The sequence below is a fragment of the Nomia melanderi genome, chromosome 11, assembly GCF_051020985.1.
Source record: "Nomia melanderi isolate GNS246 chromosome 11, iyNomMela1, whole genome shotgun sequence".
In the NCBI taxonomy this organism is placed as follows: Eukaryota; Metazoa; Arthropoda; class Insecta; order Hymenoptera; family Halictidae; genus Nomia; species Nomia melanderi.
The window spans coordinates 13,354,107-13,366,426 of NC_135009.1; the positions used below are offsets into that span (position 1 = coordinate 13,354,107).

The window sequence follows — 12,320 nt, forward strand, 5'->3', positions numbered from 1 at the left end:
TTCTTTAAAAATATTTCAATTCGAAGTACCTTCGATTTTATTGATATTTCTGCGAGAGCTGATGCGTTCAGAGATATGTAATAATTATATGGATCAAAAAGTGCCCTAAAAATGGTGTCGATTCGATTCATCGATCGACGCGAGCGATTTGCACGCGTTCGCCGTGCGACGGGCCGTTCCGAGAATCCTAAACAAATCTAATAGACCGCGACTATTGTGTCTTCGAGGGGACTAAAAGACATCGGGCCTTAACGATCTATTTAATGTGTTTACGACACCGCGCCTGGGGCCATGGTAACGTATCAGCGTCCCGAGGCACATTTATTTCCAATTAACACCGGCGTCGGGTCAGTCGACGAATCAGGGACGCGCTTTCGAGCGATGCTTAGGTTAATGAGCGATCTCGGACTTTCAACAAGTAATTTACTAGCCTGGAATTTCGTTGCATCCATTCGAAACAACTGCTGCGTTTCTGCATTCCGGTAAAAGTCGAACATATCGGAGATTGAAAAACTAGGTGAATTCGACAATTTTTGTTTCAGTGAATATATAGTAACGATTTTGCAGTGAGAAAGCTACATTTTATTCATCTTTGTTCGGTAATTTAAATCGAACATTATTCTATAGATTGGATTAACGAAATAAAGAGTTTCGAGAATTTCAACAAGTATCGAGATTAGATTGAAAATTTAGAATTTCATATCGGTATCGTGCTACATTCGTTGATGTTTATAACACTGTTTAGACTCTTCAACGTCGGGATGCCTGTAATTAAACGTTTGACGCCCGAACATGACTCCTTACAATTTCCATCGGCCATTATGGCGCGTAACGCGCGAACACGACTCGAAACCACAGTCGTCCGTAACGAAACCGGAGGCCAATTACACCCCCCCCCCCCCCCCCCCCACCGCGAAACGCGTCCATCGTCAACCCCATCAACATAATATCCCCTGTGTATCAACTAACGCAAAGCCGGCGGGCGTCGCGCGCAGCCTCTTTCCCCCGGTCCAATTCACTCCCGACCCGCGCGACCGAAACAATGCGGTCCGTAATTGTACCCCTCCGCGCCTCCCCGTGCGAGAGTTATCAAGATCGACGTCGGTTTGACTCAATTACGCCACTCTGATTGCTCGAAAGTCAACACACCAACAGCGCCGAACGGAACAGCAATAAACGAAACAAAATAAACGAACGGGCCCCATCGATCACTCCGATCGACCGGTTTCTTCCACAACGACGAACAAATAAGCATCCAATAAGCATGCTCGGGCTAAACAAACACTCGGTGCGACTCGATATTAAAACAAACAACTCGAATCGCAAAATTTCCTCTGAACTTGCTGCAATTTCTCCGAACCCTACACTAACGAAACTGCAAGTACCGAAAACTCAATACAACCCCAGGATTCACATAAAATTCATCCTATCTACAGAAACAAACATCCTGCCATTAAAATACACATTCCCCGAAGATCGACAATAAACATTTACCAAATAATCCTCGCGAGCTCCCGCGTACGCGTCGAATTCAATTCCGCGAGCGAGTTAAACGAGATCTCTGTTCAACCCCCGCCAGCATCCCAGAATTCGCGGAGGTCCGCAGTCTGATCATAAAGCAAGGGGTTAACAATGTCGAACGGAGGTGAGCCGGGGCGGGCGACACAGAGGTGAACGGGGCCGAACTCGTGCCGCTCGCGCGGATCGAAACAGGACATCGCCGCCGCGTCCTGGAATGGGCGCTGGGAGGGTTGCTAGGTGCCCGGCGGAGGGGGTCGAGAGGGTGGACACCTCGAATATACAGACCGTGGTAGTGCACCTGACCCATATAGCGCCGCGGTATTGATCGACCTAATTCCCGTAAAGCCGGCCGCCTCCGCCTCCGCCTCCGCCTCCGCCTCCGCCTCCGCCTCCGCGCCGCTGCCGCCGCGCTGCACCCCGTGCCACCGGCGACTATATCTACCTCGCCGGCAGAGATTGCCGGCCGAAATTACGTAAGCTAACCTACTGACTCACTGCACCCGTTGCCGCAGCAGAAACTTTCAGTTGTCACATCCCGGAACCGGGTCTCAACCCTGCTCTACCCTTCAGCTCCGCGTAAACGGATCGCTCGCGCGTTTTCTTATCCGCCGGTAACGAGAGTCCTCGTTTCCGCGAGGAGCTACGGATTAGGCGGCTTCATGGAGATTTCGGGAGAACTCGCCGTGTAGTCATTGTTCGGAGGATTGGTATGTTGTTTCGCTGGTACTTTGATCAACCGGATGGTTCTTTTGAGCTATTTCGTGTAGGGGATAATGTTTTTCGAGCTGGATTCTTTGCTTTTGCTTGAGTTTTGTTTACTTTGATTAACTGACTCGGTTTTTGAGGCATTAACCCACTCGAGACCGATTGCGCACCGTGTGTGCAATAATAATGAGCATTTGTCAGTTATTCTGAGTAAAGTAGACGTCGAGATAAGACTTTTTTGAATTAATAGTATCTGTAAAGTATAGAAAAACAAAATAAGAAAATTGAGTTTTTACGACTATCGTCTAGAGATTTTAAACTTAATTGGAAAACCCCGTGACAGAATTTCCTGGGGACGTTTTCGAAAAGAATCGAAGGGAGACTTTCGTTTTGAGGGGTTGGGTAGATACTTGGAGTTTGGGAAGATGCAACGGGAGGTTTTGTGGGATTTGAGATTCTGTTTGGTATGAAGTTTTGTTGTTGATGGAATGAACGAATTTCAGAGTTTTTAATTTTAGGGTAAGATTCAAGGGAAAGGATCATTGTTTTGAGGTACGCGCGTGCATGGTCTGTTGATTCAGTATGCGGGGGTGTTTTCGAAATGCCGGTGTAAATGGAAGCGCCGGTTCGTTGGGCATAGATCCTAGCGAGCAACGAACCAATGGCGACCCTGGACTACACAGGGCGGGTCAGGTAACTAGGACAAGTCGAATCTTCTGTTCGATTGCAGCGGGAGAGCGCGAGCGGCACAGAATCTCGCTTTTCCGGCGATTTCGACTGTTTTAATAAACAGAATCCATACGTAAAATGGTATTAGTGGAATTTGTTGAAATAACCATGTTTTCCGATGATCTACCATAGGCAATTTTCAAATAAAATTAGTAAATCCTACTAAACTGAGAGATAGTTAATAGACAGTTCTGACATTGGAGTCTTGAACAAAGATCTCTTAATAGATTCTTCAACAACAGGAATTATCGTCATCGATCGAATCATCCCTTAATGCTACGATCAAATAATTTCCCGTGGCCTGTCATCTCATGAAAAAAAATCAACTTCCGTTCGGAACGTCGTTTATAAATAACCCTCGTTTATTCGCCGACCCCTCAGAAATCAATAATCAATTAAGAAGACAAGAAAAATCCCCTAAAGAGAAACGCGGAACGTGTGAATGAACAGTGCGACGACAATCGCAGACCAGCGAATCATTCTGCGCGCCGTTACCTAACTATTTCATTTACGATTCTAATTTAGAAGAAAATCCGATTGCCGCATCATGATGGGAACGACACCATCGGGTAGAGCAGTCTATGAATAGTCCTCCGTCAATTACCGATCGGCTCTTACTTCCCAAACACGCCAATCCTAACGGCTTATTACAGAAATCGTCGCGTGTATCGATATTAGAGCTGCTCGGTACGAGACACCTGGGTCACTCGATGGTATAAATAAACTTGTGCGTTGTTACTGAAATGTTATGAGGAATTACAGGTAGAAATTCGAAAAATACCAATATTGAACATCAGATTTATCTCATAGAATTGCAGAGTTAGAGATACAATTTCTAATTGCCATTCATCGCTCCCAATCGCCAATCGAAACTCCAACTGTACATAATTACCGTGTCACGACTGATCCTACTATAAATAACCAAAATACTATTAACCCTTTGCGCTCGAAAATTATTTCGCTAGATATACTCTAGTGAAATATCAATAATACGTTTCATAATTAATGTTTCACGGATAAGTAAGTTACATGAAATTCAATATTGAACATCAAACTTAATATTTCTGTATCAAACCAAACGAACTGTGAGTCGCCTCTCGAGTGCAAAGGGTTAACATCTCACATCAACAACATCTCGACGCGAAAAGATTCAAAGATGCGATCCCTAATCGCCATCATCGCCTCGAATCACATCGATATCTCCAGCAGCCGGTCGACATCTGCGCCGGCAAGAAATCGCCACGGAGGAGCAACCAGTTTCGGAACTCGCTCGTCGGAGAGAAGAAGCGGAGGAGGGGGGCGGGAGGGAGGGCCGCGACCAGTCATCGTGATGGATTTCACGCGAACGGGAATCCTTGGCCGCGGCGCAAGGTCTCGTTAAACGGTAGCTCCTTGTATACGCTTTCGTCATCGATACCAATCGGGAGAGGACACGGAGCGGCGAGGCCCGGGCCCATCGATTTCTCCCGCGTTGACCTTTCCTTTCGCGTGGGGCAGGTCGTGCCGGTGCGCCGGGCCAGGTGCAGCCACGAAAACACCGTCTACCTGCGTAACCACGTCCCCGGACGCGACCGGACGTTGCGGGGGCCTTCCCCCCACCCCGCCGCGTCCTTTGTGAGGGGATCGCGCACGACTTCGGGCCCGGTCAGCCGGCCAATGAAAAAACGGTGGAGACGAGGAACAGAAGGGACGAGGGAGGAGGAGGGGGAAAAAAACGAAAAGTCGGTGAGGTCGTTGGCATCGATCGTCGGTCATGAAACAGCCGTTGTTCCACCCTCTGTCGTGGGAGAGAGGTGAGGCCCGGTACCTGAGGATAGATCGATGTCGGGGACAAAGGGGAAGATCGGGACTACCAGAAAAGATTCGGATCTCGCAGGTGGGTGGAAACCAGGGAAAAGCTAACACCGGCAGTTTGGCCCTTGTGAATCGGACACTTCGATTCCCTTGGAATCTGGGAATAAGATTTCAGGAATATCTTGGCAGTCTTGGGAACAATGGTCTTGGAGATTCGGAGAGTGCAGCTACTGTTGCTAGGCAATGTTTTAGGGTACTTTTGACTATCTTCAATTTTGAATTATGAACTCGTGATGGGAAGGTTAAGGATTTTAACCCCTTGCTACTACTGGCGCCTAAGGGCGCTGGAAAAACTTCCAGTTGACACTCATAGCCAATATTATTGACAATAATTGACAATAATTCAAGAGTTACATCCTCCGTTAGTCATATATTATATGAAAGTGATTGTTCTAGTATAATTCTACTATAATTGTTTATAATTATAATTCTACTATAGCCGAAGGGTTAATTACTATCACGAATATCCGAAGAGACCAACAGAAACAATCTTTATAAGATTACATATAATTCTCTAGTATAATTAACCCTTTGCAACATGTCGGCATTTTGCTAAGATCGAACTACCACGTTTGGAATATCGAGTTGCGAACAAATCATCTGACTATTCGAATAGCAATGAATCAGTACACAGTTTCCTTATCCTCTATGATTTAAGCATTCAGTGTTTAATTTAGCAAATTCTGCAAAAGGTTTTTTGTAACAACTCCAGGAGTGCAAAGGGTTAACTCGGCGAGATGAAACGTTCATATTCGGAAGACCGAGTCGCAGACAAATGATTTCATCACTCAAACAGTAAGAGGTTAATGTGTAGTTTCTGTTCTCGCTATTATTTAAGCAATTAATACATAATTTAGCTTCATCCGTCGAATATCCGTTTTCTACATTTCAAAGAATCTTCGTCCGCGAAGGGTTAAAGTACGCGAAGCTTGCATATGAAGCTAAATTACACATCGAACGCTTAAAACATAGTAAAAAAGAGAACCATACACCGATCACTTGCTAAAGTAATTAAATCATTCGTTTGCAACGTGGTATTCCAAATACGTCTAATACACGTGTTCCAGATACATCTGTTGATGGTTTTCATTTCAAAGAATCTTCGTCCGTGAAGGGTTAAATCGTTCCCCGAGTGATTCCCGACGCCGTGAAACATCGAATCATTCTGAACGACCGTCGCCGCTGGTGGAGACATTTTTCGGTCGCCGGCGTGTGGAGATCGCCTGTTCCTGGAACGACCGGGCTGGATCGCGACCGTTGGATCGGATTCCGGGAGAGCTGGTTAGGGGTGAGAGGAAAAAGCGTTTCGGTCGGGCCGCGTGTGGTGGAAGGGTGAGGGACAGGTGTCCGGCGAGGGTGCATTCACGGTCTAACGATCCGGCCGGCAACCAGACGCCTTTTAACGCCCCCTCCAGCCCCCCCGGCCCGATGCAACGCGCGGTTGTTCGGCCGCAGCCTTTTTCGAAGCTGCTCGCCTCCGCGCACCTTCGATCTTTTTGGGCTTTGGGAACGCGCGCACACGCACGTAGCCGGCGTGCACGTGCACGCACACGCCGGCGCTCCCTTCACACGTGTCCCGGGCTAAATCCAGCGTGGAACCGACGGGAAGGATCTTTTTTTTTTTTACCCCCGATGGCCGCGTGGAAATCGCCAGTTCGGCGTATAAATCATTTTTACGGGATCGCTCCCGCCGTCCGGAGACCTGTATCGGGATCTCGAAAGTTTTTTCTTCGACGTGAACTTGACTCCGAGGGCGCTGGGGCAGTCTTGCGGGGGAATTCGGAGCGTTAACCTTCGGAGTTCTGGTGTTTCTGCTCGCGAGAATTGATACTTTAACCCCTTGAGTTATGATTTACTTCTCTACTGTGCTTGATAGGTCGTCGTTAATAATTTTGTAGGTCAAATGAATTTGTACTTTGTGTTTAACACTAGGTTTACGGGCATTTATTGTACACTTCATTCTATTATTCCTAAAAGAATTGATGCTCGTTTATTTAGATTGTGGAAACTGGAGATTTGATAGTAGATAATTGGGGTACATGTCAGTATGATCGCATCAATCAAAATCGGCGTAAACATTTACAAGATAATATTTCTAAAATCCAATATGTGTCAATTTGACGCGTTCCGTAAACCTAGTGTTAAAGTTAGAGATGACTATTTAACTAACTTTGCGATTTCAGAAATATCTTGACAATCTTGGGAATAGTAGGTCTTGAGAAGATTCCGAGAGTGTGCAGCTAGTTGCTAGGCAATGTCCAGTCTCCAGTCTTCAACTTTTGACTAACATCTTCAATTTCGATTTCTGAACTCATGAGCTAGGGAAGGTTAATAGGATTTAAATAAAGGTAGAGATTAACCCTTTGCGGACGAAGATTGTTTAAACTATACGAAATCTGCAGATTCTGCCAGATTAGATATAAGATGCTTAAATAATAGAGGATAAGGAAACCACGCACTCTCTTGCTGTTTCAATAGTAAAATCATTTGTTTGCAACTTAGTACTCCGAACATGAAAGTTTGATCTCGGCAAAATGTCGACATTCGTCCGCAAAGGGTTAAACGAGTACAGTGACATCAGAATAGTCTGCACTTGGTTGATCGTCGTCGCATTCGGATTCGAACTTGTTGCACCACGTGGCTCTCGAAGAGCCTGAATCGACCCTCAAGTTCAAGGGTTAAAGGATCGGATAATTCGCGCGACGGTGCGTTCAATCGACGGACACGTGGCCAAGCGATCGGGAAAATTTGCGCACATGATGCGACAATTTCGTGGAACGAGGCTAAAGTGTTTCGCTCTCGAAGATTGGCGTTAGCGAGAATTTTTATACTCACGCGATTCGATGTAATCACTTCCTGGTTTTTGTTCGAGGTCTGGGAAGGATAATCGCGCGCAGGATGTGGAAGGACGTTTGGAACGGACTCTTCGGGGAATTCCTGCGACGACAGTTCGCGAGTTAATCATTTCGCGTGGATTTCCTCGGAGGACGCGTTTTGCATGGCAACGCTGCCTTCTTGAAAATTTCACGCCGCTCGACGCGTCGGATTTAATGTATGTGAGACAAGTGCGCGGCCGGACTTCGTTTCGCTTTTCAAACAATTGCCGTTCATTCTGCATTTAGCGCGAGACATTAACCTCTTTATATCATCGATTACTTTCGAACCTTGATACGCCGATACGATGAATTCACACGATGCTGGGGAGACTGTATAAACAATTGAGAACGAGGTGAAAGGGCGACTCGCAGTGTGAATTAACAGACGCAACGCATAGTTTCGTGAACACTTTGCACTCGAGAGGTGACTCACCGTAATTATCTGATACAGCGAATTTGTGGAACTCAATATCTATTACATATTTCAACCGTATGAGTCTCAAGCTTATTACTTTCCCTTCTGATTCATATATATTTTTGTTACTACCCGCTTACAAGTGGAAAAATGTAACGATCGTCCTATTTAACATGTTCTTGTTAAAATAGAAAAGTAATTTAGCTTCCAAATTGAATCGAAACAAGCGCTTGATATTCTCGATGGGGTTCCGGCGAAAACCGGTGGAACTCGAACGGTTAATTACATATAAAATATTCAAATAGAATAATTCTCTCCGGTGTTTCGTGCATCGTTTATATTTGATAGGATCAATAGTCGAATTAACGTTTCATCGGAACAATAAATGTATGCAGCGGAGAAACGTTCGAGTGCAAAGGGTTCAGATGTAATTTCCCGATAGTGATTCGAACATCATCGAATAAACTTTGTAGTCTAACCGATCCTGACCGATAGAATTGTATACGTTCAACAGCTGAACCGGCGAGAATCACATGACCGATGCACACTTGCCTCGGCCTGTGTTTCGCTGTTTCCTCGGGGAAACACAGGTTCAAAGGTTTAACGAACGGGATAGGTGTAAAGTGCATAAGAAACTGTTCTCCGAGGAGAGTGAAGACTTACCCAATCACGTGTGGCACATCGATGGAGTGGGAGGAGGCCCGTTTGCGATCGCCAGCCATATCGGCGAGTCTAGCGAAATCTGTATCCTGATCAGCCAGCCGGGCGCTCTTACGTGACTCGAGCAACCTGACCTCGTCTATACGTTTGGTCAAGCTTATCGTCTGCAACAGGATCAACAGTATCCGCGTGAGATAGAATGTCGGGCCTAAATATTCGATTTTGCCTCGGATTTCGGGGCATTAGCGAATCGTTCGTTTATCACTCGGCCGACTGTGTCCGTTAACACAAACTACCGAGCATTTAATGCGAATAATGTGTAATCAATATAAAAATTGTAACGATAGGTTATTTTTAATTTATTTAGATATCCATCGTAGTATTTAAGTGGAACTATTTGTTTTTAAAATCGTTTCGGACATTGCTTTTAAGATATCAATAATTGCGAAACAGATCGAAACCAGCCATTTTGAGGTACGGTAGTTCTAGTTAAATTTGCTACGATTTTGTACATTTTTGGAAGATTAATTATCTGCCAATGAAACGGAAGAGGAGAGATCCGAGTAAATTGTATACAGTTTAATGATTTAGTATAAAATATAGTATAATTGACATTTATCATGTATCAGTTATTTTCAATTTATTTAGATATTCATCGTAGTATTCAAGTGAAACTGTTTTCAAGATCATTTCGAACATTGATAAGATATGAATAATTGCGAAACAGATCGAAACCAGTCATTTTGAGGTACGGTAGTTCTAGTTAAATTTGCTACGATTTTGCAAATTTTCGGAAGATTAATTATCAATGAAACGGAAGAAGACAGATCCAAGTAAATTGTATATAGTTCAACGATCTAATATAAAATATAGTACAATTTACCATGTACCAATTAAAACAGAAACATTTCGGACAACCTAATGCAATCTACACGACGAACGCTTTGAATTAGTATTCCCAACAGGGTTCATCGTGGGTTCGTAGAAGGTAACATACCGCGTGTCCTCGAAGTAAGGTGTACAGGATAAATTGCAACGTGCGTCTTGAATGCGAGAAATATAATATAAAAATGGTGAATATTAGTATCATTAGAATAAGATATTACAGGTATTAAGCGATGTGTTACTTTCAATTTTTCAAGGAATCTACAAGGTGTCTCCGAATTAAGATACAGAGTATTAAGGAAATATTTCAGCTCTGAGAATAACAGTAATCTCGATTATATTCTCACAGGTAATCACGACTGTTTGCAAAAATAACGATGTACAATGTGCTCCTGAAGTAAGACATCGAGTAAATCGCGTTCCGACTTCCAGATGTTAGACGGGAAAATTTTTCCCGGTCCGCGACCCGATTCGTCCCGGCGACCGCGGGTGAAAGCGCGAAATTTCGAACGTACACTTTCCCCTGAATCGCGGAGGAATTTAATTGCGGTGTCAGTGATTGCTTCCTCGTAATTACTCAGCCCGCGAGCAGCGGGGACGCGTTACTCGCGGGATTCGTTGCGTCACATCAGCCGCGTTCCTTATTTCCCCGCGATTGCACCCTCGATTCGAGCGATTATCCGCGCTTTTCCGCTCGCTCGGCTCGCGCAATTAGAAATATCGTCTACGGCGTTGCGTAAAAAGCATGGCCGATTGAAAATAACGAGAGAAAACCCCTGGATACGGTTAGATTTTGATGTATCGCTGACGGAACACGCCAATCAGCCGATCGGAGACACTAATCGCACGTAAAAACGATAATGAACGCGTTGACCGCCAGGAAAGTGTCACGTGCGTTTTATATAATAACACTTTATTATACGAAAATGATTCTTTCTCATTAAAACCATTGATTAACGATACGCTGTTCCTGTAATCATGTTACCGTATTATCCAGCTACTCATAGTACTAAATATTCTGATTCCACATCAATTTTCTCGTATAATTGCTTGTAATCAATCCGAAACGATTCACGATTCCAAATCAATTTCAAACCTAGTTCTTCCTAATGATTTCAAATAGAACTTAACAGAGAAGTATCGCATCTGTATGATCTATTATACAAGATTAGAATCTATTATTCAAGCACAGAGTCAACATAGATTTCTCCAACGAGTTCTGAAATATTAACCCTTTGCACAACAAAGGTGCCTCTCAGTCAACATTCAATTTGCGCATCGAAATCGTAAAATTTCGTACTTAACACTAAGTTTACGCGTCAATTTGACGCGGATTGAATTTTATAAACATTATTTGATAAATGTTTTAATCGGTTTTCGTTGATCGAATTACACGAATACGAATCCTGATTATCTATTTTACATCTACAATTTCCAAAATCTAAATGAACGAATATCAACTTCCCCAGGGACAATAGAATAAACTGTACAATAAATACCCGTAAACCTAGTGTCAACATTAAGTCTTGAGTAATCTGTCGACACGTGAAACGTGGAAATAAAATACCATTGTTCCCGTCATTCTGTGAATAGATTCCTTTAGTTTAAAAAAATGTCATTTATATTTCATAAAAATAAATTGAATGTTCCTAGTGACACATTTTCTGAGTGCAAAGGGTTAAGCATCGAGATCCAAATACACACAACGTTCTCGTAACATTACCGTGCTCCATTTAATGCCAGCAGCGCAAACGTAACTCGCTACAATTTCATTCATTAAACCAGCGAAACGCTAATTGAAATCGAACCTCGATTCATTTCAACCGAGAAAATCGCACGAACCTCTTCTCCCTTTCTTCCTTCGATCCAATAACTTCTCGAGCGCCGTTGAAATCGCAGGATTAATCGAGCCCAAAGTGGATCGAGGCTCGGCCGACGGTGTGTATCGGGCCTAACGCGCCAGCTGCCGATCGCCGGCCAACAAAACAAACAGGCCCGCGGCCGGATATCATTTAAATAATTGCCGAGCCGCGGTTCGACTCGAAACTCGCGAACGAGGCGAGGGGGGAAGGTGTTCCGCGGGGAACGCGTTCTCCGCGCGCAGCAACGAGGAAACCTCGAGGAACCGAGCGGCCGTTCTCCGCGAATTCCGACTCGGGGCGTTCCTCGGCCGGGGTGAAAAGCGGGGAAAAAAGGGAACAATATGCATCTCGCTGAGGTCCGTGTCGAATCCTACGCTTCAACGGGCCGGCCGGTCGCGAATTGGAGCGTGCAGATTGCATATTCTAATTGGCACGTTAAACGGTTGGGAAACAAGTTAATTGATTACCATTAAGTATCGTAATAATAGGCGCGCACCGGCAGAACGAGATCGCGCGGCGAAAAATCACCTTCCCTCCCCTCCCCTCCCCTCGCGCCGCGCGGGAAAACGCGAACGCGAAAAATCCCGATACTGTTAGCCGGTGATGAACGCCCGCGGGCACTTTTCCCGGCGGACGTCTTCGGCTGCGTTTTGTCTTGCCCTGGAACGCCGCTGGAAACCGTGTTCCGTTTCTCGACTGTCCGCTCGTGCGATAGTTGGGTGAGACGTGTTATAGAGGATTCGGGACTCGGAGGAAGATTGGAGGATGAATGTGTAGAAATTTCTGATTCCTCTTTTGTAATCATTGAAAAGG

The 12,320-nt window shown here is 44.8% G+C and overlaps 1 protein-coding gene across 2 annotated transcripts in view; it reads right to left on the reverse strand.

Moving 5' to 3' along the window:
* Window positions 1–12,320, reverse strand: part of Glut4EF (Glucose transporter 4 enhancer factor) — a 141,562-nt gene that overhangs the window by 89,115 nt on the left and 40,127 nt on the right. For both annotated transcript variants that reach the window (XM_031988735.2, XM_031988736.2), the window contains exon 2: window positions 8,764–8,924. In XM_031988735.2, the coding sequence (XP_031844595.2) occupies window positions 8,764–8,924 (161 nt within the window). The remainder of the gene's footprint in view (window positions 1–8,763; window positions 8,925–12,320) is intronic.